This window comes from Camelus bactrianus, chromosome 5 (genome assembly GCF_048773025.1).
Source record: "Camelus bactrianus isolate YW-2024 breed Bactrian camel chromosome 5, ASM4877302v1, whole genome shotgun sequence".
NCBI classification, from domain to species: domain Eukaryota; kingdom Metazoa; phylum Chordata; class Mammalia; order Artiodactyla; family Camelidae; genus Camelus; species Camelus bactrianus.
This window is the reverse complement of record NC_133543.1, coordinates 72,875,166-72,901,783: the sequence shown is the minus strand read 5'-3', so window position 1 is coordinate 72,901,783 and position 26,618 is coordinate 72,875,166. Positions and strand designations below refer to the sequence as shown.

General features: G+C 41.3%; 1 protein-coding gene across 1 annotated transcript; it reads right to left on the bottom strand.

Annotated features, from left to right (window-relative positions):
• Positions 1–1,397: 1,397 nt before the first annotated feature.
• IDH1 (isocitrate dehydrogenase (NADP(+)) 1) lies at positions 1,398–19,000 on the bottom strand. The gene is made up of 10 exons (XM_010960087.3): positions 18,833–19,000; positions 17,812–17,877; positions 15,210–15,347; positions 11,813–12,104; positions 9,570–9,675; positions 8,076–8,253; positions 6,970–7,121; positions 4,528–4,668; positions 3,669–3,831; positions 1,398–2,339 (listed from the first exon to the last, which is right to left on the bottom strand). Exons 3-10 carry the CDS (start codon positions 15,329–15,331, stop codon positions 2,249–2,251), a joined length of 1,245 nt encoding a protein of 414 aa, XP_010958389.3. The 5' UTR covers positions 15,332–15,347; positions 17,812–17,877; positions 18,833–19,000; the 3' UTR covers positions 1,398–2,248.
• Positions 19,001–26,618: the final 7,618 nt, after the last annotated feature.

Here is a 26,618-nt window from a genome sequence, read left to right as displayed (position 1 = left end):
TCTCCCTAATATTAAAAATAAGGACCATGAAACAAAATATTAGAGAGGTGATAAAAGTACAGCACTTTTATCAGTATTTATATAAATATTGTCTTCCTTAATATTTTTTATATTGCTTTCTAATCTTATCTCCTTCTTAACAGGAAGTGACAAGACCCTTAATTTGGGGGAAATACTCAAATGGAGGATGGGAAATCACTTGTCAGAAGTGTCTCAAAAAGATTGGATCAGGCAAGAATACAGGGAGCTGTGATTCTAATTGTTAAGATTAAATTTTAAGTATTTTCAGTTAAAAATCACACTTAAGAAACAGTATTTGCAGTTTAGAGAACTTTGAACTCCCATCTTCTCTGTACTGCTGCCTTCAATGTTATGCTAAGCAGCATTTTCCAGATAAATAATTCCAATCCTCTAGCTGTTACAAAATAAACCATTAGCTGCTGGTTGTATTAGTCAACATCTGTTCATTTGCTGATTATTTTAGACCATTAACTGGTTCTTGGCCAAATGCTGATCCTGATAAGACATTGTTCTGAGTGGGGTTTGGTGCCACAAAAACTCATCTGATGGACTCCCAGGACGTATGAGTGCTGGAGGGACTGTTCAAGGTCAACCAATCCAATGCCATCATTTTGTTTCATGGGATGCTTTCTCCTTCCACCCAAACTGGAACATGTGCAGGTATAGTAGAAGGAGCGCTAACTCAGCTATACGGATTCCCGGACTCCAGGCCAAAATGGCCGCTGATGTGATGTGTCAGCTTGATCAAATCTCCTCTCAAGCCTCAATTTCCTTCCCCCAAATACACTGATGATGCTGGGATGTGGATGAGCCTTTCTCTAGGTGTGGAGTCAGAAATTTGGGGAAGCACTTCAACCCCCACATCTCCTGGGCCCCACCAGTCCCCATCCATTCAACTTTCTTTCCTCAGGATCCATCCTGTTTTCTCCACTCGCAGTGTCATCGTCGCAGTGGAGATCATCATTTCCCACCCTCAGGACAATACTCTTGTAATTTGTCTTCCTCAACTGTGCTCACCACTCCCTGCCTCACTCTACTACTACCTATTCTTCCTAAAAGCTGCTCAGGGTGCAATCTTTTTAAATGAAAATATGATCATGTGCCCCTTCCCTTCTTACATCTTCACTGGCTCCCTATTAACTTATATGCCAATACCTAAACTCCTTAGCATATGCACAGTCGATCCCCTAATATTTCATAATCACCCCTTTTGTTCTATCTTTGGTCCTCTTTCCCTTTCTCTGTAGAACCTCTATCTCACTGTTTACTTATCCATTTTCCCCACAGAAACTGCCTGAGGGCAGACTTTTTACTAGGACCTAGGATGGTGCCTGGCAACTGAAGTACACTCCATAAATAAAAACTCAGAAGACTAGTCATTAGCACTTAATTTTAATTAAAACTGAGTTTAGATGAAGAACAGGACTAGAATAGTGTTTACAATCAACTTCTGAAAAATCCCATTTATATAAAAGAAATAAAACAGGACAGCAGAAGTGCAAAAAAGGTGCGGCTTGTAGTATTGCACTTGGATGAAATGTGCTGTTCAGCGGAGCATCATACTCAGGCCACACAAGGCCAGGAGGAGGAGGCAAACACAGAGGACAAACTCCTAGGTAGTTTCTATTCTGGCTTCTTCAGTGAGCTCGAAAATATTTAGTATTTTTGAAACATTCAACTAGAGCTCTTTATAGAAATGACTGTGTCTTCAAGACATTTTAGTTACAGCCATGCTTTTCATTCCAAATCACGTGCAAGTTTAACATACAGCTCTAACCTTCCGTAGTGAGACATCCGTTACATCAAACCCACCCAGTTGCACAGGCCATGGGAAGTGGGGAAGGGAATGAATTTCTACTTTACACAATTTTCGGGAATCATACCATGGCTATAGTTTACCCTTTCAAGCACTCCTCATTTTGGTCATTTATATCAGAACATGAGAAAAAGTGACAGTGAGTACAAATGGACACTAAAAGTAATTCCTAGACTACTAGTAGAAAAGAAAATCAAATTAAAAAAAAGTTCCCTGCCACATTCACAAAGGTGGCATAACTGTACGGATAAGAAAAAGGCTGTAAACTTATAGAAAAGATAAACTCTGGCTTCTAAAGAAATTACAAAATTGATTTTGCCTTTGCCCTTGAGTGTTATACAGAGAAATGTAAACCAGTGGAACTAGTTACCAAAAAAAACCCCACTTAGCCTCCCAAGCCTAGGAATGCCCTTACAGTTTGGCCTGAGCTAGTTTTATCTTCAAGTTTTCTCCGAGTTTGTCCAGGAACTCAAATGTATTCAAGTAGTCAGAACGCTGCACACTAATAGGCGAAAAAGAAAAGAAGGAAATTTAGTTTGTCTCTGATCTGATAGGAAAAGTCCTAGAGATGCTACCTCAAGTAGTGTTCTACTTATTTCTAGAAGAAAACTGATGAATGTTAACAAGCTACAAGCTGATGGCCGATGACTGTGCTCCAGGTCCTCGGGGCTGACCCAGGCTACGGGCAGTCTGCAGTAGAGGCTGGGCACACACACATTCACAGGAGGTTCCTGGCCTTGTAGCTTTGAGGGTGAAACGACCCCAGAGCTTCAGTTCAGACTAATGCCTGGGAGACTGAAATCAGCCCATTTCTTGTACCTCCTTAAAAATAACAAAACCTATCCAGGGTATGGTCATGCTTTACATACATCCCCACAAACTGTCACATGTCTTCAAAAAAAGTTGTAGTGCTCTTATTTCTACCTTTGTCTTACTTAAAAAACAAAAGACAATGGATAGGCCTTCATAATCCTGCCGACAGGCTCCTATTCAAATAGGCTTAAAGGTAACACCCCAATAGGAACATTTCAAACACTGTATTCTTGCTGGAAATTTAAGATAAGAAAGATGTAGTAACTGAGTATATCCCTATTACTGAGGTGTACTGACCCTAATGGAGGTTTCTGAGGACACACGGTTGGGACATGGGATTGATGTTAGATTTTAGTATTGTTCCTTGAGTCATAGTAGCCAACTCTAACTTTGAGGGAGGAATCCCTGATCAGCAGCTAATCCAGCTGGGATGTGGGCCACCATGTTCTTAGAAAAGTCCGGGCCAATACATGTGTCCTCGAGTATCTGACTACTGGCTATAGATACTAAGGAAGGGACTATGAGCAACAGGACATCTCATACTTGTACTGCTTACTTTTCTTATCCGTAAATTAAAGAAAATAAAAGGGTGGAATAAAATAGCCTTGGGGGTCCATTTGTTTCTGTCTATAATTTTCTTGTTAAATTAAGCAGAACCTTGTCTCTCCAATTGATTGCCAGTTAGATCAGGGGTGAGCAAATTATACCTTGGCCCCTGAACCCAGTCCAGGCTGCAGCCTGGGTCTGTACATAAGAGTTCGACTGGAACGCTGCCACACACATTAGCTTCTGTATCACCTAAGACTGCTTTCCGGCTACAGAGGAAAAGTTCCATAGTTGCTGTATGTTCCACAAAACCTGAAATGTTTATTATCTGACAATTCACAGATAATATCTGCTGAGCCCTGGACCAGATGACAAATAACAATTCATGTAACTCCAAAAAGCACTTGATGTTCTGAGCCCAGTGAGGATAAATGGTAATTTGACCACAGAGCTTAGGGCATTTTAGACTTACTTGGGTAAACCTTTAATACAAGCAGCCAAGTCCTTGGTCATGAAGCCAGCCTCAATGGTCTCAATACAGACTTCTTCCAAAGCCTTTGCAAAGAAGCTGAGCTCTTTATTGTTATCAAGCTTAGCTCTGTGGGCTAAGCCTCTGGTCCAGGCAAAAATGGAAGCTAAACGAGAGGGATTAAAAAAGAAAGCACACTTTAGTCATACTGGTTAGAAATACTCCTGTTTCAGTTCCCAAAAATAGAACAGTTTTGTTTGTTTGTTTGTTTAGGCGACTGACTACACTGGATGCTATCCATATGGGCTATAAGTTTTAGAAGAGTTGGAAATATTTTACCAAATAGAAACTTTAAAAAAAAAATCTGCATTTTTGTAGAGGAAATGTTTTGGATTTTGTTAGAGCTTTAAAAAAGCACATATTCACATAGTAGTATGTGAAGCTTAAGGCGTTTACTAATTTGGGAAAGGTCAAAATTTCTTCTGTTTCTTGCCTGTATTGGTCTCTCCTCTTTCTAGGCTGTGATCTGTTTCTAAAGTGCTATCCTTGAACCCTGGTTAGAAGAATCCATCAATGGGGCTGCAGAGTCTTAGCCACATACGACATTTCACTGCAACGGAGGAAAAGCATGATTGTTGATAACATCCTTCTCTGTAATGTATATTCTCCCACAAAATGAAGAAGCATATATTCTGTATGTTTTAAAAAACATATTAACATAGCTCTTATGAGTACAACAAATCTGTTGTTTGGTGATGATTTTATACACAATGGATTAGGCAGCCAAAGGAACACGTCTGAATCCCTTTGGAGATCTCTACCCTCTGGTTGGAAATCAATGTAGCAGTAAACATTATCTTACCAATGGGATTGGTGGATGTCTCCTGTCCTTTCTGGTACATACGGTAGTGACGTGTTACAGTCCCATGGGCAGCTTCTGCTTCCACTGTCTTGCCATCTGGACAAACCAGCACACTGGTCATCATGCCAAGAGAACCATAACCTGTAGGCGGCAGAACACGAAGCATTGAAGCCCACTGCACGAGGAGCACTGGGTCTCAGGGATGAGAGAAAATGACTTAATCTTGTCGGATCTCGGGGACAAAATATACAGGAGCATAAGGAGGCACCAATAATAATTCTGCCTTTCAGAAAACACTGTGCATTTTCCTCACTTATCTACCTCAGAGGCACCTGCTCCATGAAGAGGGGCCCATGGTCTGACCACCTGCATTCCACCCTAGTCCCATGACTCCCTTGCTAGTGTGGCTCAGTTCTCTTACCTGTAAAATGGGAATAATAAAAACACTTCCTTCATAGGGCTGTTATGAGAATTAGATGACTATGCATATATCCAAGAATATATATGAAAAAATGCATATTCATATTCTTTAGAATAGTAACCACTGAGTAAGAGTTCAATATGTTACTGTTATTCTCATGTGCAGATGCTCTCCTGTACTGTGAAAATAAAGATTAATGAGTTGCCATCAAGCTGCACCTGGGCTCTCTTGGGACTGGGAAGAAAAAGCCAGTTAAAAACAGAATGGGATGGATCAAAGAACCCCCCACTCGCCCCTGCTCACTCTCACAGTCCCACCAGAACCATTCTATTCTGTGGTTTCCTAGTCAGAGAACCACATTACAACTTTTAAGTCACATTAAAACTTTTAAGTTTTAATTCATTTTTCTTCTTTCATTCATTCTTTTACACTCAAATGCAAAGAACACTTTTCTCCATTTTTGCTATCTCCCATGAGCAGCTATGGAGTTAATAATGCAAATTTATAATAGGCTGCTCTTCTTTTTTTTTTTTTTTTTTTTGATTTGAAAGTAAATAAACACTTTTTTGGACTCATTTTTGAGTATAGTTAGAAATTTCTACACTGAATTAGTCGCTCCTTTCATATCATCATGTTGGTATGAGGCTTTAGTAGTGTCTAAAATATTTATTGATTGGAGACATTCAGGGCCACATCCGTAGTGAATCTATCTATTAATATTAGGAGACACTAGTTGGTACCACTGTCAAAATAGAGGACATAAATTAAATGTTTAGTGTGAGTCCAAAGTAGTTTGTGCTTCTGGAGAAGGACGAATGTAAGGACAGCTCTGGTGCTTTTTAGTTTGCTTAACTACTTTGAGGTCACATTTATCTACAGGCGCTGCCCAGACACAGAGCCAGGTATCTTATCAGTGCACCACTGAACTCTGCGCTTGAGAACTCCTTCTCTGAAGTCCTTTAAGCCTCTATAACTTGACAATTACATTTGAGATGACTCTCTTGCTGTTGCATAGCAACATTTAGAAACAACGGAATGAATGATTTGGGTCCCTTTCCATGAACTCTGATTACAAGGAATAGTTTTCCTTACCCACCACGGAATCACCACAAAGCAACACTCTTTCCTCTACTGCATTCAGTCCAAATGACTGTGAGGATTTAGAGAAACAGGAGGAGGGTAAAGGGAGTTGTAACTCATTTATCTGACATGAAAGTTATCTTTAACCGGTTTATCTACTGATTTCCGGACAAATAGGAGATGATTAACTTTCATAAGAGAAAGAAAAAGTACTACTCCCTGGGGAAAAGCAAGCATAATTAAAGAGAACACAGTCACTGAAGAGATTCACGTGTACATAGCTGCCCTGGGTAACTGAAGCTGAAGAGCAACTTGGTGTGAGGAAAGCAGGGAGGGGAGCATTTCTCTGGCATGAAGCCCAGGGTTCCTGGAATTTCTGTGAACAGCACAGGGCTTCTTTGCCCAGTTCCTTGTATTTAAAGCTAAGCGGTAAACACACGTGTTCTAAATGGTACTACCAAGAACAGCCGTCAAGGCTGGCAGAAGGGGCATGATTAGTAGCTGTCACCAGATGAATGGGCTCTTGGAGGAAGCCCCCTTGGTTACAAGACAACCCTGGCCCCTCCTTGCCCGAGTCTGCAGGGAAAAGAGAGCGATTTTCAGATCAGGCAGTTGGCCTGCCTGTTGGAGGCAGTGAAACTTCAACTGGGGAAAAGGTCTGAGACATAAACTATGTTAACATCTGACACTGCAGCCAGTAGTCTCAACCCACTGCGGGACCCTGAGAGAAGCCTCTTGACTTCTTGAGAGAAGTGACCCAGTCTGAGCTCAATTTTCTTATTTGCCAGCTGAGCAGATGCACCTGGATGCCTTGTGGTGCTAGCATTTCATGTTTTTACAAACAAAGGGCCACAGAATCCCCCTTCCCACAAGGAGAGCTAGCGAGGTGTGACCTGTCTGCTGCAGGCCAAGCCCCCCTCCTTGGTCCTCCGGCTCCTCACCTTGGGCCACCGAGTCGGACTGCACATCACCATCATAGTTCTTACAGGCCCAGATGAAGCCGCCCTCCGATTTTAGGGCTTGGGCCACCATGTCATCGATGAGCCGGTGCTCATACCAGATACTCTGAGCTTCAAATCGGGATTTGTACTGCCTAAGAAACAAGAAAGAAAGGAGAACAATAAACAAAGAAAACTGGTTTTGCTGGGACATCATCTGCCCTCCAGAGGGGCGGGGGTGGGGCTGGAAGCAGCACTTTTTAATAGAAGCAACACAAATTCAGCGATCTGACAGGCAGGGGCTCAAATCCCTGCTCAGTCAGCTTTTAGTTGTGAAACCCCAATTTCCCATCTGTAGCGCGATTTCACCCACTCTGCAGACATGTGAGGATTAAGCAAGATAGAAGAGTGTTCCAAATACTACTTTTACAGTTTTTAATACACTATTGATCAGATTCTTGAGATTAAGCTTACTTTAGGAAGGTAATAGGGCAAAGACCGTTTTACTGCTCGATATCATTTAGGAAACTGGGACAACTTCTAGGTTTGGTATAGACAGGTAGTGGAAAGAGGAATTAAAACACCCGAGGAAAGATACCTAAAATCCGAGCCCTGGCACCTCAAAGGGAGGGGTGCCATCTTAAAGGTTCACAAGTGCTCATGTGACGTTGATCCCAAGGTTGTTATAAGCATAGACTTAAGTTCAAATGACTCCACTAAAGCAGAGCTTTAAATTGTAACAATGGACTTCAGAAAGAATGGAAATGGGCCCAACCCAGAAACACACGTTTGAAAAATTGGAACTTCCCATCACTAACAGGGTACCTTTACTCAAATATTAAACTCTGGCTCTGAAAAAAAAATGCAGGACCCTCATCTGAGAACACATTTCCCATCTAAAAGCAACTCAAGAGCTTTGTTTCACTCCTGTTAAATCTCAGTTTTGCCCCTACCTTAATGGGACAGCAATCGTTTTCACTCAATTTGTCCCAGAATCAAAGGGATAAGGATGGAAATTCTTTACTATATATAAAGGCCAGCTTACATGAGAAAAAAGAAAAAGAAAAAATAGTAAGAAAAATAAGAAAAAGAAAAAGAACTGTAATTACTTGTCATATATCTCCTGAAAGATATCTTTAAAGCGTCCATCATATTTCTTCAGAATAGTATTTTTGGTGCTCAGATACAAAGGCCAGCCCTTAGACAGAGCCATCTGGAAAGAACTGTGTGCAAAATCTTCGATTGACTTATCTTGATTGTACATCCCCATGGCAACACCACCACTCTCTGTGATGGGGGAACATCGATAAGACAAAATAGGAAGAAGATAAATAGGGTATACTAGTAACCGGTCTAAATCCATCCGCCACCACCAGAACACCCAATTCCCAGCTCTCAGGTCTGAGTCCAGGCTTCAAAAAGTCCCAGCCAGGCCTCCAACTTGAATACTCCATGAGTTCCCAAGAGACATAATTGGAGGAAAGTCAGTTCTAGGTAAGGATATTCTAACTTGTTTTGAAAGGGCAATATAAATGAGAAAAACATGGTATTTAGGATCCTGAAGATACTGAAATACCAAAAACTACTGATATGAACGAGAAATACACTCAAGAAGGGGTGAATCATTTTTAAACTCTCTTGTCATATTATAAAAATTTCAAACATGTATTTTAAACTCTAAGCGTGCACTCAATCCTCAGCCATTGAGAAAACTTTGCTTTTCAAATATTAAATGAAAATTCTTGTGATTTCCTAGAGGATACTGAAAGTTCGGTCTGTCATTGGTAGAAATAATTATGGTATATGTAATCACTGGTGTTTCACAACTCCTAATTGCTTGAACTTTGTTATTACTACAAGATAGGACTTAAATCTGTGCCACTGCCCAGGGTCAGCCTGGGCTCAGGATGTGAAAGGCGCTGAAACTGGCAGAACGAGATTCCATTAAGGTGATTATTATTTAGAAGAGGTAAGGAAAACAAAACCTAGGTGAGTTTTGAGTTTTTGTTTGTTTGAGTGCTTTTAACAACTTTACTAACAGTGGAGAAAGAGGGTCCTCTGTTCTTTCAACAACTGTTGGGTGAGATTTGCCACAAAGGACCTTAGAAGTAGCAGGATGGTGGGAAGGAAAAGGCAGAAAACAAACATTCAACTTTCACAGACTAAATCCTCAGAAGAACAAGGAAACTTCAGCAAATACACAGCATAGTCATTTTCAAATACGAACCCTGCCAGAGCAAAGGGCAGGATTACCTGACAGGTGATTTGGGGTTATTAATGTTTAATTTATATAATTCGCACAAAACAGATTCCTGGCAATCTTCCCTCTATGTTTTAAGAGAGATGAATAATTATCTACTTGTATTTCCAATTATCTATATGCACTTCCAATTAAGTAGCTAATTCCTTTTGTGCCTTTATCAATAACACAGGACGCCAGGTACTTTTTTATGTTAGATTTTGAGTCCTATGGAAATGTTGTAGGTTCAGGTTGTATTTCTAGGCAGTCACACAACTAACCTTAAAAAACCAGTAATAATGTTGTCTAAATGATCCGTTAAAAAAAAAAAGAAAGACATAGCTCATGGTGGATGTATACATACCTGTGAAGTTATGTACCAGGTATGTCATTTTGGGGGACCCATCGCTTGGCGTGTAGGATATCTCTACTTTTCCAGGCCCAGGAACAACAAAATCGGTTGCTCTGTACTGTGTAGAAGGAAAAAAAGGTATAAAGAAAAAAATTTTAAAACCTGTCCAAACAAGAATTACAAGGAAGGAATAAAAATCATGGAATATAGAGCTGGAAGACATAGAGAAAACAGGGTACTGTAGCTCAACCTTCTTTTATTTTAGAGATGGAAATAGAGATCCAGAGAGTTCCCAGAGCTCGCTAGTGGCAGTACACATTAGAAATCAGTATTTACTAGGCATCTACCTGGTATGGGGCAGTTTTCTGAACAGAGATAGAGGATGAGAGAGAATAATATAAAGTATTTCCCCTGACAAAGCTTACAACCTAGGAAAGACGTAGAAAAGTAAGAAGCAACGTTAAGAGCCATCAGTCGTCAAAGGAGGCGTAGATAAAAAACGCTATCGGAAAACGGAGGAAGAGAAATGACCACAAACTGGAGGTCAAGGAAGTCTTCCTGGAGGGGGATGATAACATGCTAGTTGTAGCTCTGAAGACGATGATGACAGCCCTGCTGCCTAGTCCTCACTAGATGACAGACACTTTAAATGATTAACTTGTATCCCTCAGTACCTCATTTGATCCTTACATCAATCTTACAAGGAAGGAACTGTGATGTAGTGGAGATAACCCATCTAGGGTGAAAAGAATCGGGAACTGGACCTTAGCTCTGTCTTCAGAGCTCAGACTCCTCACGGTTATCATCGCTACTAATGCTCAGCCCATGCTAGGCATTGGTATATCTTCACTGCCTTGTACCTTCTTCAATGGCTTAGATTAGAATTCTTTCAGAGCCAGGCACCAGCAGATGCCAGCCATACAATCTGTTTATGTTTGTGTAGAATAATACTAATGGCAGCTGGTAAAAGAGCTGACAGATAACCATACAGATTAAGTATCTACTTTATGCAGAACACTTCTGACATATAAAGTCCTTTACTGTGGGTGGTAATTTCTTCTCATTTCTCAAAAGGAAGAAACTGAGGCACCAAAACACCATAAATGCTTTCTAGAGGTTTGTACACACGTAAGTCATTAGTGAGTCCACCTGAGGTTTGATATTTTCAATCTGGACTTTAATAAATAGGATGACCATTCTTCCAAGTGACTGATGCCAAAATAGTAAAAAAGGAAAAGGACAAGAAAAGACACCAAGTCAAGCAGAGTCCCCAGGATTAGCGAGTTTGTAGCTCTCCTGTCTACATTCTCTCTCCTGGGGCTCTTGGGAGGTATCTGAAGGGACTGGCCACAGTTTGAGCCCCACGAGAGAACAAAGGGAGCCACCCCTCAGGACTGACCCAATGACCCTGTGCCCGAGACAGAGTCATCTGCCCCGGCCACACTTTTTTTAAGGATGGCTACATCAAAGCCTCTGGGTGTCAGCATCAGGGACTCTTATTTTCAAAGCTTTTTAAAGACAGAAGAAGCAGCTTTCTATGAAAGTCTGAAACTTAAGTTTCAACACAGAATTTTTATTTTGTTTAGTTGGTGGCTCTTCTGTTTAAATTGGCAATGAGCCCACTTGTACAGAAACTCTGCTTTTTTTTTTCCCCAAGGAGGGAAGAAATGTTTTAAAAGAGACTGTTTTCAACTACTGAATCAGTTTTCCCTTTTATGCTGGAAATGATCATGTGTAATATAATCTTTGGTAGTTCTCAACTCTGGCTGTACATTGGAATCACCCGGGGAGCTTTAGGATGCCTGAACCCATGGAATTCAGATTTAGCTGTTGTAGGGTGGGGCTTGGGCACTGGAATGAAGATGAATTTTTTTTAAAGCAAAACAAAACAAAACACCAAAAAAACCTGTAAAGAGATCCTATTATATAGCCAGGGTTGAGAACCACTGATTTGTTTGAACCACAAGAAATTATCTATATGAAAATGTCTATATCATATGGTTTAACCTAATAAAAAGATAAAGGAAGAAAAAACATGTCTGAAAAAAAATCATTTGTGTTGAGGCAGGTACCTACCTATGAGTTTATCTGTATTTACTTCTATCTAAATGTATATATATTCATTGCTCAATTTTGTACCTCGCTTAATGGCAGTAGACACCATTACACATAAAACACATATAAATCAGAATTGCTGGGCAGTCAAGGGCCATGAAAGAAGAATATGAAAATCAAGTTATGCCAACATCACTTACTTGATCCCCATAAGCATGACGACCTATGATGATTGGTTTTACCCACCCGCTTACAAGCCGGGGGATATTTTTACAGATAATAGCTTCCCTGAAGACAGTGCCACCCAGGATATTTCGGATGGTGCCATTTGGAGATTTCCACATTTGTTTCAACTTGAACTCCTCCACCCTCTTCTCATCAGGGGTGATGGTGGCACACTTGACACCAACGTTGTACTTCTTTATAGCTTCTGCAGCGTCCCTGGTGACCTGGTCATTGGTGGCATCACGATTCTCTATACTTAAATCGTAGCTGGGAGGAAAAAATTGTAAGCGTAACTCTTTAGACAAACTGACAGGTGACTGAGGGTGTCCCCGGTCTATCACCATGTACCGGTCTATGCATGGTGATGGCATGCAGGCCCTTCGCTGTGGAAAGTGGAGGCTCCAAATACACCCAAATCTGCCAACTTTCAGCATGAGTATACTGGAGACACAGAAGGTGGCTGCCATCAGAAAAAGAGCACCAAGGAAGTCTGGACTACAGGGCCACGCCTCCCTGTGTTGGGAGACCTGCTGAACCATTAAGCCTCTTGGGAAGCAGTCCAGAAGGAACCTCAGTGAAAACCACTACGCTCTGCCCCCTTTGCCTGCTCTTCACCAGAGAGGCAGTAACAGCACACCAGCATTCTTTCTGCAGACTTCCTTCTACCTAGTTAGTGTAAAAATGCAAGCCGAAGCGTTATTTTTCCCGTAGTGAATATTGTGCTCTAAAAATAAAGGGGTCAAAGAGTTTACAGCATTTCTTGTATTTTGGCATTAAAGTGGTGGGAGTTACAGGTAAGACAGTGCAGAAATGCTAATGACTCATTTATTAATGCCAGTTAGTCGACTGATGAACCTTTCCCTAAATCTTAGGCAAGTCTTCTTCCTCTGGAAACAAGCCTGCATAAGAAATGAAATCCAGCAACGGTTTTATATACCCCAGTGAGTTAGAGCTTACTATACACCAATACCCAGACTGTGGCTTATTCAGAGCAGGAAAGAATGCTGGTTGCCCACAGAGCATAGAAAAGGACTGTAAAGCTTCACTTAAAGCATGTGATAGTTAAAAGCAGGAAAAACAAAACAGTAGTGAAACAGTTTATTTTGTTCTCCAAGGCTTTAAAAGCTTTTCAAATTTTTTCAGCTTTCAAAACTTGCTGAACTCATTAAGCCTCTAGATTTCTCTTTTCAGTTCTTGTATTTTCCTTCCCTTAGATTTCCCAACTCGTGATGGAAAGTAAAAGGGAATATGATCTCACGATGTATTTCCAAATAAAAATAATTCCAAATTGCTTTGACCGTTTGGGCTTCCTTCCTCCCCTGGAGAGTGTACTGTGCATCTGTGTTAACCAGACCTCCTTCGGAGATAACCTTCCTTCTTCATCTTATAAGGGGTCATGAGGACCCACTACTCGCTTTGTACGTTAAGATGTGGACCATGTACACTGTCAATATGTCGTCTCAAAAACTTGTAAGTTTTTGTTGTGCACTTTGACCTCTTGAGCTTTCTGAGACTGTCTCCCTGGGTTATAATCCTCAGGTTGGGATGAATAAAATTTTCCATTTCTTTCTTAGATAACTACTGATTAATTTTTTCATTGACATTAACAAAGCCAGCAACTCTCTTATCTTATGGCTTAGGAAGTGCTGAATATCTACAAATGTCTACTCCTAACTCAGACAAGCAGTGTGGTCCGCAGTATTCATGTTCATAGGAAACATTCTTCATCAGAAGAAACCTGCCAGCAAATTAGTGAATTTTTTGCTTCTCTTCTTAACATTTCTAGGAGAAAAGGATGGATAAATGGCCTGGATCACTGTCTAGCTAACAGGAAATAAAGCAAATGAATCGCTCCACTCCCCTCAAAAAGAACCAATCATGTAATAATAACAGCAATTTTGGAACAACTTAAACTTGTTTAAGTCTCCAAAAATTCTTTAGTCTCTAGCCAGTGACTCTTTGCCTTCTAGGTGTGATGACTGTTTAGAATAAATTAAAAAGGGTGTCTAATGACAACATGTGAATTAAATGTCTCCACCCAAACAAGTTATAGGTCCCCAGTACACAGTCTGAGGAATAACTCTGGGTCAAGGCAAACACACTTACAGTTGCCAATAGTTTAGCTAAAATGTGTTGTTGAAGATTTTACCATGCCAGTCTTCAGCCACAACACCCTTGTGAAAATTCTGGCTTTACCTAGTTCAAGTGTACAAAGAGCATGAGCAAATTTCTGAAAAACACAGGGGAAAAAAATAAAAGAATTCCATAGAGACTTTCGTATCTGTCTCCAAATACTTTTCACACAGGGCAGAGGATCCAATCTCTAGGACACAAATGGTTTAAGGAACTTCTCCTGAAAGGTGGGCATTGTATTACATAACTTCAAGAATCCTTTCTGTGCTACAATTGTGTGAAAAGGGCAAAAGGCAAGGAATGAAAAGGTAAAAAGGTTCACTGAGTGACAGAAAATACTCTATCCTTTTGAAGGTACAAAACTGTGTTAACTACATTCACTTTACCGACTAATAGAGGGTATATTCTTATTATTTCCCCTTCCACAAATAATACCTTGTGCTATTCTTGGCCACAGATAAAACCTTCACAGGAAATAGAGGCTTGGAAAGACCTGAGAATCTTGCCATCATAATTCTTTTCTTCTGAACAATGACAAGCTCAGTGTTTCTAGTATTATGTTAAAATTAAAGATTCATTTGCACATATATTTGAAACCCAGTCCCCCTAAAATGGAGTTCCCTTACTGAGTTTATGATTAATCAGTCCATCCAAAACTTTATTCCTTGCTTGTCTCCTCTGCCCTCAGTCCTGTGCTAATCAACCAGAATCAGGTGGCTAAATTGTTATTGTAGACAACACTGGTAATGACTAAAACTGCTGTTGTTGATAACATCATTAACCACAAACTCAGGTTGTTTCTCCAGGGCAAGATAAGCCAACAGGCCCCAGAGTCATGGACCACCTGCCCAGAGGGTGTAAACCAGAGACAACCTGCCCACCCTCTGAAATGTCACAGAAAGTTCACGAGAGGAAGGTTAACCCCAGCTTCTTGGTTCTTCTCCTTTAAAAACACCCCTAACTGAAAGACCAAGTTGGAGTGGATCTGAGACTTGTCTCCCACTCCCTTGCTTGGCGCCCTACAGATAAACCCTTACTTTCCTATAAGTACATGCTGTCAGAATTTGGCTTTCTGCACCACGGGCACATGAGTTTGGTTACATATTTATTTGCATATAAGCTCACCCCAAAGCTTTATTCACAATATACAGCTGTGTCTATGTAAAAAAGCCACTTATACCCTGAAATCACATAGATGATGCTTTCTGAGTTTGCTACTTGGAAAAGTGAGTTATTTACCTGTGCAGGTCCAATTCCACATAGGGAAAGAGGAGTTTCTCTTTAATCAGCTCCCAAATGATTCGTGTCATTTCATCCCCCTGCATCTCTACCACAGAACCGCCTTGGATTTTTTGAGACATTTTGATTTCAATAAACCTTTAAGAAGAAAATAACATAAGACACATATCTTGTCATTTGTTTCATTATAGTGTAAAAACAAAATACAACTTGGTGACTTCTAAAAGAACAATTCATAATAGCACGATTACATAAAAAGCTAATAACGATTACATTAACCATTAGAACTGAACACATTCTCTGTATAAAGCATGGTGTTACGTGCTTCTTGTGTGATTTCACCCTGATAAGATGGAAATTATTTTTCCATTCTACTTTTCCCCCAATTCTACTTTGCTAAAAGAAAAAAAAAGCTTTCCCAAGGCCATCCAGCTAGACTGTGAGGGAGCCTGAGCCTGTAAACATGCCCTTGATAATGTAATCATCAGTCTTGAATGTTGGTTTCTTATAAAGTGAGATTATTTCCACAACATCATGTTTATTTGAACACTTCTATCTAACTCCTCCTTTTACTGGGCCCTCAAGATGAGCAGAATGTATGCTATTACTTCCCCTTTTTAAGAGGCTGTTTTGGTTAAAATAACTATCTTTGAGGAGATTCAACAAGTTCTAGTGACCCACTTTAAGAAAACTTTAAGTCTTTTTAAAAGTGAAAGATGAAAGATGAAAGTGGAACTATATATTCCTAGAGGCAATAGTGGATACTGGGAATGTCACACGGAATAAAAACTGATTTCTGAGTTAGATAAATCTGTATACAGAAGGGCTACTGCCCAGGGCATATCCCTGTCCTGTCCTTGGTATCACAACTCCTAAACTGTTCTTCTGGCTGTCAGTGGGTAGGACAGGGAACTGGGATTATCCTAGGAAAAGGTATCTTCCTGGAATGTGGGGGTAGTGAATACAAATCAGTCTGATTCCCAGAAAGGGAAGGGGTGCAGCCTTTGGGTGAGGTTTAAAGAAAGGCCATGTCAGGGGAGGGAAATAGCTCAGTGGCAGAGTGCGTGCTTAGCATGCTGGAGGTTCTGGGTTCAATCCCCAGTACCTCCATTAAGAAGAGGTGGGGGAGAAATAAAGAATGCCTTTTTTAGAAAAAAAAGTGCTTTAAGAAAGGCCATGTCCTATGCACGATCCCTGCGAGGCAGAGGAGGCCCTGAGCCTGCTACAGGTTATCTGTTTCCTTTCACGATGCCCTGATGGAAACTTTTTTCCCCCTAGCAACGTAACTGCAGATTGCTTTTGTTCTTTTAAGATATATGGAAAAGTCAGGAGAACTGACTAAAAAAAACTATTATGTAAGAGGCTTGTGAACAGTATCTCTTGAAAAGTTGAGCTAAAGTAATTTGGCCTTTAAATTTTAAAAGTAGGCTGTAAGCTTCAGTTCCCTGTGAGAAGCCAGGATATACTCCTAACCCCCAGGCCCATTTTCACTTCCCAATTTGCAGCTCTAGGATCCTACGTATTAGTATTTTGGAGGGTCCTTAGACCATTACTGGAACCATCTGGAACTCAACTAGAATAAAAAAGTGAACAAACTGGTGTGAATGAGTCAGTGACTTCCCATTTGTAATTTCAAGTCTAATTTAAAGTACAGCTTAAAGTACATGATTTAGTCATGCTGATTCCACTGTCACATCTGTCCTTGTATTTAAAACAAAACAAAATGAGGCTGCAAACTTATCTTAGTTTTGATACACTTCCAAGGCTGTATTCCTACTATTCCTACATAGTATTATGCAAGAGTTATGACTTGGCTTTTTTTTTTTGCTGGCAAATACAGTTAATAGTCATACATCATACTTGAAATTTCAATACTGAGTGATCATTTTTTAAATTATTTTCTTCTCAATTGACACATTTTCGGCAGGAATTTTTTTTATATCTCATAATGCATAACTGAAACATTTCAGGTTTTCTCTACAGTACTCATCCATTACATGTCCACCACTTTTAACTAAAAAAATGGGAAGCTTTACTGTAGATCCCGGCTTACTACAATGTAGAATACTATTTTATTTCTTCTAGATTTGAATTCCATGGGGTGGGCTTTAGCCCCCATTGAATTCACTTTCTACACTAGTCCCTCAGATTTTCTGACTCCATCGAAACGACTTCAAAAGGGAGGATTTTTCCAGTGGGCCAGTTTGTTTATTCTGAAAGCAGCAATTGGTTCCAATCTCCTGACACACTTGTGTAATGCTAGAAAATAAACTTGGACTAAGACATAGCAGTTTAAGAAACATGAGCTTCTCACCTTGTTTTATTTTCATCAACCCTAAATTTTTAGCTACATTTTTCTTTTTGGCTGAGTTTCATGAACTACATTAATTCCTGAGCAAAAACAAACAGACCAACAAACAAACAAACAAAAATCAGGCCCTTGCAGAGAAGACTCTAGACTGAAAGAAACAAGGAAACAGTTGCAATTTATTGCTGGAAATATTCCTGCCTAGTTCTCTTACAACAACCTCCAAGACCAATTAAACGCCGCATTGCCGTATCAAAGTAGCCACATCAAAGGAGAGAAATGGCCAAATCTCACCTTTATAACTTCTAACCACCCCAACGCCTTGCAATCTTGCTGACTCAGCTGAGTCCGGTTTAACTCCTAAAATAAAACAAAAAGGGAAGAGAAAAATAAAACATACAAAGCACTCCTTTTAGCTGCTTTTACTACTGGCCAGGCAGCCAGGTTTATCTATCTGGTTTAAAGTACAGTGCTGAGTGTATCCAGAGGTGCAAAGGTCCGCAGGCACCTTCCAAATAAAGTATCTGCTTGCACACGCTGGAGGGCGCGTCCCAAGCTCGTCGTGCGTTAGCTAGTCTTGGGGTGTGCACGTCCTTAGGGGACACTGCGACCAGCGAGCTCCTCCTGGCCTGGACAAGTCCTTGTGGCCGTTGTGCAAGAGATCTGCAACCAAAGCTGGTTCAGTTCCTCCTTCCAGGTCTTCCCGCCCGCCCTTCCCTCTCCCGCGGAGATCTTTAAACCCTCGGGCGCCGGGAGCCGGCGGGAGAACGCCTCCCCCAGAACTCAGGCTGCCGGCGGCGTCTGGGTCTCCTCCACCCCCACTCCGCCCCGGACCCCCACCGGACGGCATAGCGAACGCCCCTCTTCATGCCCCCAAGTGCGGACGCACCCAGCCTGCCGCACCGCCAGTCCCAGCCGCCTGAGTTCGATGCACAGGCCCAAGTCCTCCAGTTCCAGAGGCCGCACGTTATCTTCCCCCTAAACCCAAGACTGTCTTGCACGCGTCCCTGCATCCTCCGACCGCCCGATTTTCCTCTGTTGCAGACCTGGCCTTCCATTTGTCACCGCATGCACCCTCCCGTGCCCAGGAGCGGGCCTTCAACACATCCAGGCACCTAGCACCTTCTTCATCCCCATTTTCTTTTCCCATGCCCAATACCTGGATTATTTTCCCTGCCTTACGACCAGGACTCGCCACTAAGTTCTCCCTACCATACCCAAGATCCTTCTTTTTTCCCACTCCAGCCACTGACAAGACTCAGAGCCTCTACTTAAAAACCAGGGCCTGGGGCCTCCCCTCGAAGCCTGCGGTTACCTGCAGGACAAGGTAGGCTGGCGATGACCCGGGAACGCCACAGTCACGCTCACGCGCACACACTGGCAATCCCAGCTGGGACCCAGATGTTTTGGCTTCTGACACCGCCTCTGCGGAAACCCAGAGCGGGCCGGCAGGGCAGGGTTTTACCCCTTCCCGGCTTTTGTCCTGTCCCGGGCCCGGCCCCCTCAGTCCACCTCCCGGAGCCCCGCCCCCTCCATGCCGCCAATCGCCGCACGCTGACCTCCCCGAGATGGGCGTGGCCAGGGTCAGGGGCGGGTCCCGGAGCCTCGGGGCGAATCCGCCTATCAGCCTTCCCCGCGCTGGCGGTGGGGGAAGGGGCTGCGGCGCAACTAGATTCGGCGGCCGCTCCCCGGCGGCGGAAGGACGTGAATGCCACCTGCAGGCTGGCGAGCGGGGCGCGCCGGGACTGGGATTCCGAGTCCTACACCGCGAAGGGGCGCCTCCGGCCCCGCAGAGTGAGTTTCCAGGTTCGCAGTAAAGCAAACCGGGGACAGAGCGACCCCCCCCCCGATCCGCTTCTCGGCGCGCCCCGGATATGTCTAGACCGGAACGCGCCTTGGAAAGGAGGAGTGCCCCCGGCAAGCGTGGGGTCGCTGTGGGGGCTTCTCCGCGCAGCACGAACGCAAGGTTTGAACAGTTGCACACGCAGGCATCCTGCAGTAAATTTCCGCCACAACCGATTGACGGTCTTTAGAACTTCTGTACCTATACTTTCAATTACTACAGCGTACTATAAATAAACACGGTCGTCATTTGCGTTAGAAGATAAGGTCAATGAGATTATTATCTGGGTTCGAGTGAAGCTCAACTAAAGATCTGAAATCTTAGAATAACTCTTGAAAACATGGAGGGCGGGGGAGAAGCATTTTAGATTGTCATTTGTAGGATAATCGCATGCTTGGTCCAGGATTCGATGCCCCCAAATTTATTTTAAACAATGATCTCTAGTATCAGTTTATTATTACTTTTTGAGGAATATGGAGGGCACTACGTAGGGTGAATTTTGGATGCTAGAGGGCACTGGTATTTTTCCCAAAAGAGAAGGAAGGAAAGAATCCACACCCTCGAGCTTGTTGATTTTTGAGGTTGATCATCTGAAAGTAGCAGTCAGCTCCAATTATTCCTGTAGAACTGATTATAGAGGTATATGGTCTTGTATTTTCATTCCAAATATGAGACCCCAAATCACCCGAGATTGTAAATTTACTCCATGTTATGTCAGGTTCACGGCGTTTCTTACCCCTTGCCTACTAACTGAAATTATTTATATTCATTCTTGTTCCAGAAAGGATTTAGGGCAGCTTTCAAGATACATACAGTATAGCATGACAAAAACACTGAATATAGATAAGGAAAAGAGAGTCAATACAGGAAATTATACAGAACCAAAGTGAGTTTAATCACAGAATGTATTCCATCAAATCCTGAACACTGCCAAAAAGTGGCTACAAATTTGGCTCTAAGCCAATGTGGGAGGAAAGATACACTTAAGGGAGTCTCAGCATTTAAAACAGTCTTTCCTAAGCCAGTAACGTAGGAGGTACTTCACAATTGAAAAAAAAATGTTGTAGATCCCGAGAATTGACATATTAATATATAGATATATGCTCCTTATGCTGATCTCTTGTACAACTATAAAATAACAAATTTGTAGACAAAATGACTAGAAACAAACTGTTAGAAAATACGTTACCATTAACAACATTAATTAAATGTAACAAATAATGTTTGGCTGAAATTAAATCGCTCCTTGCAATGCAAATGTGAAATCACTGCTTACAGTCTGGTTCTTTTGAATTTAGCTTGGCTCTCCAACTGGATGCCACATGAGGTTTCATTCAGAACACCCATATTCTCTGTTTGGTTAATATTGCATGCCTTGACATCATTTGGCTCTCACCTAACCAGTAAAAAATCTGAATATTTTAATATTTTCTAGCCCCAGATACTGTGGTAACCACAAGTAGAATCATGACCCATGAAATTTCTGTCAGTATTTTGTTATGAGACACCTATCCAGGTAACGGGGTCCTCATAAATATTCTAAGGCATTTGCCTTTTCATTTTGATGATCTAAAAAAACAAAAAAATGAAAGTCGAATGAACCGTTCCTTCTACCTCATGGAAATTCACTTCACTGAAATTCATTGGCCATAAAGATGATGGGAGAGAGAAAAACTAAGTGATTTCAGGATTGGGGTCAGGGTGACAGGGTGCTCTTCACAAGGAAGGGATTTAGACAGAGTCACAGACTTGTTGGCCGAGATGATGAGTTAAGTTTCAGGTTTGTTAAGTTGGAGATGTCTGTGGGACAGCAAGATAGAGATATCCTTGAGGAAGTTAACCACACCAATCTAAAGTTCAGGAAGGGTGTCTGGGCTAGGGAGAGAAATCTGGGAATCTTCAGCATTGTTATGGCTATTGTGTACCCCCCAAATTCATATAGTGAAGCTTGGACCCCCAGTAACTCAGAATGTGATTGTGTTTGGAGGTAGGACATTTAAAGAGGTAATTTGGGTTAGATGAGGTCATATGGGTGGGCCTTAATCAAATCGGACCAGTGTCCTTATAAGAAGAGGAAGTTTGTACACATAGGGTGTGTGTACACAGAAGGATGAACCTGTGAAGAGGCAGCAAGAGGGTGGCCATCTGTAGGCCAAGAAGAGAGCCCTCAGGAAAAACTAGCCTTACTGGTACATCGATCTTGGACTTCTAACCTCCAGACCTGTGAGAGTCTGTGGCATTTTATGGGAGCTCTAGCAAACTAATACAAGCATGTATTGATAGCAGTTGAAGCCACTGAATGTATGAGATCATCTAGAAGTACAGAGTGAGAACAAAGTCTCCCTCAGCAAGAACTCTGTGTAACACTTGACATCTCTAAGAGCTACGTGGAGAAAGAGGAGTCCCCAAAAGAGAATGAGAAGGGCTGTCTGTGGAGTAGTAGAAGAATCAGCAGAGACTGATGGGAGCCAAAGGGAGAGAAAGTTTTCAAGATGGAAGAAGTACTACAGAGAGGTCAAGAAAGACAAAGTCTGACTATAATTTTGGCAAGAAGGAGGACCTCATGGATGTACTTTAAGAGTGAAAGTTCTGGGAGGAGGATATAGTTCAGTGGTAGAGTGCGTGCTTAGCATGCACAAGGTCCTGGGTTCAATCCCCAGTACTTCCATCAAAAGTAAGTAAGTAAATCTAATTACCTCCCCCCACAAAAAGATTAAAAAAAAAAAGAAGAAGAAGAAAAAATTTATCAGAATGATTCTGACAGAAATCATACTATAGGAGGTTGGAGCGTGAATGGAAGATTGGGAAAGAGACAAAACTTTTTCAAGGAGGTCGATTTGACAAATAGCATATGATATCACTTATACGTAGAATTTTTTTAAAAAGATATAGATGAACTTATTTACAAACCAGAAATAGACTCACAGGCATAAAAAACAAACTTATGGTTATGAAAGGGGAAAGGTGGTGAGGGATAAATTAAGAGGTTTGGAAACTTTGCGAAATATTTCAGAGAAAGGAACCCTCCTACACTGTTAACGGAAATGTTATTTGGTGCAGCCACTATGGAGGGCAATATGGAAGTTCCTTGAAAAACTAAAAATAAACTTACCACATGATCCAGCAATTCCACTCCTGGGCATCTATCTGGAGAAAAATATAATTCAAAAAGGCACATGCACCTCAATGTTCACAACAGCACTATTTACAATAGCCAAGACATGGAAACAACCTAAATGTCCATTGACAGATGACTGGATAAAGAAGTTGTGGGAGATATATGTATATATTATATATGATATATATATATATATAAATATATATATATCATATATAATATATATATAAATACTACTCAGCCATGAAAAAGAATAAAATAATACTGTTTGCAGCAACATGGATGGACCTGGAGATCGTCATTCTAAGTGAAGTAAGCCAGAAAGAGAAAGAAAAATACCATATGATTTCATTCATATGTGGAATTTAAAAAAAAAAAGGAACAAATGAACTTATTTAGAAAACAGGAACAGACTCACAGACATAGAAAACAAATTTATGCAGGGGGATGGGGGGTGGGAAGGGACTGGGATTTCAAACTGTAGAATAGATAAACAAGATTATACTGTGTAGCACAGGGAAATATATACAGGATCTTGTGGTGGCTCACAGCAAAAGAGAATGTGACAATGTATGCATGTTCATATATAACTGAAAAATTGTGCTGTACACTGGAATTTGACACAACATTTTAAAATGACTATAACTCAATAAAAAATATTTAAAAAACATTTTAAGAACTTTAAACATTAAAGGAACAACAACAACAAAAAAAGAAAACAAACTTATGGTTACTAGGGGGTAAAAGGGATAGGAAGGGATAAATTGGGAGTTCAAGATTTTCAGGTACTAACTACTATATATAAAATAGATTTTTAAAAGTTTATACTGTATAACACAGGGAACTATAGTCAATATTTTGTAGTAACCTATAATGAAAATGAATATATATGTGTATATGTATGACTGAAACATATGCTGTACACCAGAAATTGACACAACTACACGCCAATAAAAAAAGTACCAAAAAAAAGAGTTTTGGATTGACATACACATTACTATATATAAAATAGATAAACAACACGGATGTACTGTATATTACAGGGAACTATATTCAATATCTTGTAATAAGCTATAATGGAAAAGAATCTGAAAAGGAATTTGTATTTATCCATTTTTTGCTGTTTTAAATAACTGTGACAAAAAAAAAGATATTTAGACATACTTTACACTCAAATCAGTTCCTTAGGCTAGATTACTAGAATTAAAATTGTTGGATCAAGGAGTATAAACATTTTTAAAGTGCTTGTTAGATCCACGAAAATATTTTTTAGGAGGAATATACCAATTTGTGTCTTCACATGCAGTGTAAGAGAGAGCCAACTTCCTTACATCCTAGGCAGAAGTGAATTTTGTGATTTTTCAAAACATCTTTCTTCCCTATGGAAGGGAACTATGAGTCCCTAGATAGCTGGCTGATTTTAGGCCTGGGGCAAGGAAAGTTCAAGAGGAGCCTGGTATATTTGTGTTGGTAAGTAAGGAAAGGCTCAAAAAGTGTTGGAAGCCTGTTAAATGGATGCAGGAGCTAGCTGGAAGGGGCTCTTACTGGCAAATCGGGTACAACTTGAGCATCAAGACGAGTGGTGGCAGTAATAAACTATAACATATTGGGGAAAAAACCCCACAAGTTCATACTGATACTGTTAAAAGATGAACTGAGGCATATTGAAATTTTTAAGAGTTTATTTGATCAAGAACTGGGCATCACCAAATGGGAAGTGGTTAGAAGTTCTCCACTGAAAGGGGCCGGGGAAAGAGTTTCTTACAGAGAGGAGGCCAAGGTAATGCAAGGAAATTATTTGATTGGCTCTAGCTTGAGCTGCTGGCTTATTTGGGAAAGCCTATGTGGCTGTTTGTGATTGGTTGTCCCTAGGTTTCAAATTCCTAACCTTGAAACATTATAGGCTTAGGTTTTGGTTTGCTTATATAAAATAAGGCATTAGAGCCACCTCAGTTTAATGGCTTCTTTATTTAACTGATTTAATAACGCTAATCAGTATTTTAAAAAAGAGTAGGAGAAGCTATTTATTTTCAGTACAAATAAAACTAATACATATAAAAGAATATAAACATAGTACTGTCATAACAATAACCTACTCAGCGAGAATCATAAATATGTGTTCCAAGTAAAGTTTTTGAGGAGGATACTTACACAAAGTATCTCTTTACAGATAAAATTCATCTGGAGTTAATTTTGATGGCTGAAGTGAGGTGAGAATCTAAACTGATTACCCCTTGCCAAGTGGTAGCCAGTTTTCCATCTCTTTTTCACAGAAATTAAAAAGTAAGCCAATACATAGATTAGACTGTAAGCTTCTTGAGGACATGGACTGTCCTGTTCACAGTTTTATCCCATCCAATTTCTCACACAAAAAATGTTTGTCAGACGACTGTTTTGTTTACTACGGTTAAGTTAATCAGGAGGTCCTTAGACGGAGGTGGCTCTAAAGTCTTAGTAGCCTGTGTAAGCAAACCAAAACTCAAGCCTGTAATACTTCTGGGTTAGGAATTTGAAACCTAGGGACAACCAATCACGGACAGCCACCTAGGCTTTCCCAAATAGAGCAACAGCTTAATCTATAGCCAATCAAATAATTTGCTTGCTCTGCCTTTCCTCTTTGTCTTTCCCCTAGTTCCTGTCGCTGGAGTGCCTCTAACTTTGCTTTTGGCAGTGTGTGATTCTTGCTCAAATAAACCCTTAAAAGTTTTAATATGCCTCAGATTATCTTCTAACACCATATATGGAGTTTCTATATACACTAGGGCTTTGACGGGGCTATCTGTTCTGTTCATATGCTCTCTTGGTCTTTATTTATACTTTATTGTAGGTTTATGAAATATTAACATCCTAATTACAAGGGGGGAATTTTTTTTGCTTGTGTTTTTGTTTGTTTTTGGAAGGCATAGACTTGAGCATGTTTATGGGCTTGAGGAGGAAGAGTCATTGGAAAAAGAGAGGTTGATGATATGGTGCAGACTCCCACGGGAGATAGGAGAGGGTGGACTGAGGGCTGGTAGGACTGAGCTGGGGAAGAAGATGCTCCTTTCTCCCAGAGGTGAGGGCAAGAGTCAGGCCAGGGTACATGTGGCTGCAGGTAAATGTGGTGCTGTTTCTCTCAGGTAGATGAGATTCTCTTGCTGAGAATGATAGTCAAGGTAGTGGGGGTGGGGCAGGACAGTGCAGAATAGCAGTAATGAGGAGTGGAAGGGGAAGATGACTTCAGACTCCTAGGACGATTGCTGAGGGGCCCAGCTGAGAATGGTAACCGGAATTTACACTGGTATCAGCCGTCAGGCTTCAGGAAACTGGGTAGGAATTTGCAACAACCCTTGGAAAAAAGGGCCTGCAGAATTTATTTAAAATAGTACCTCTCTTTGGGTTTCATTTCCTTTCTGACTGTCCCTGCCAAGTCTCACAATTGTGATCAGCAGGTTTTGGCATTTTCTTTTCAGCTAACTGCATAATACTCATAGCAGGACAAAATGATGGATAATGCTGGCCAGGCTGAGCTAGACGGGACTTGGTAACTATTTGCGCCTGTCTTTGCAATACAACACTTGAAAAATTAGCTATAGAACTAATGTCACTTATTCTGGAGTAGACACTGTCAAATGCTTCCTTACGTACAATGTTTACCTTTAATCTTCAAAAAACTATCTGTGAAGTGTGTACTAGTATTGGCCCCGTTTTACAGGTAAGAGGTCTAGAGCCTAAAGAAGTCGATCTTCTGTTTAAGGTCACACGGCTAGTCACTCAAGTCTGGTAACAGTCTTCACTCTGAACACAAATGCTCCATATTACGCCAGAGAATGTCAGACCGTTAGAACGCTGAGCGCGGTAACACATTATATGTGCCCACATCATCGAACACATACGGTAACCGCGGTCTAGCGGGCACCCATCCGGTGACCCGCACGCGTGATGCTCACGCGCGCAGCCGCCGTGGCTTCCTCTAGCAAGGCTGAGGCGGCCTAATCACCGTCAAGGTGTCGAGCACGACTCTATCTGGGCTGGACTTCTTCTGCCTGAGCTTCTGATCCGAACGTCGTGCGGGCGGGGAGGGGGGGCGGAGCCTGCGCCGGGCGGAATTGCGGATTGGAGGGGAGGAGGAACTGGGGGCGGAGCGTTGGGTGGGGGGAA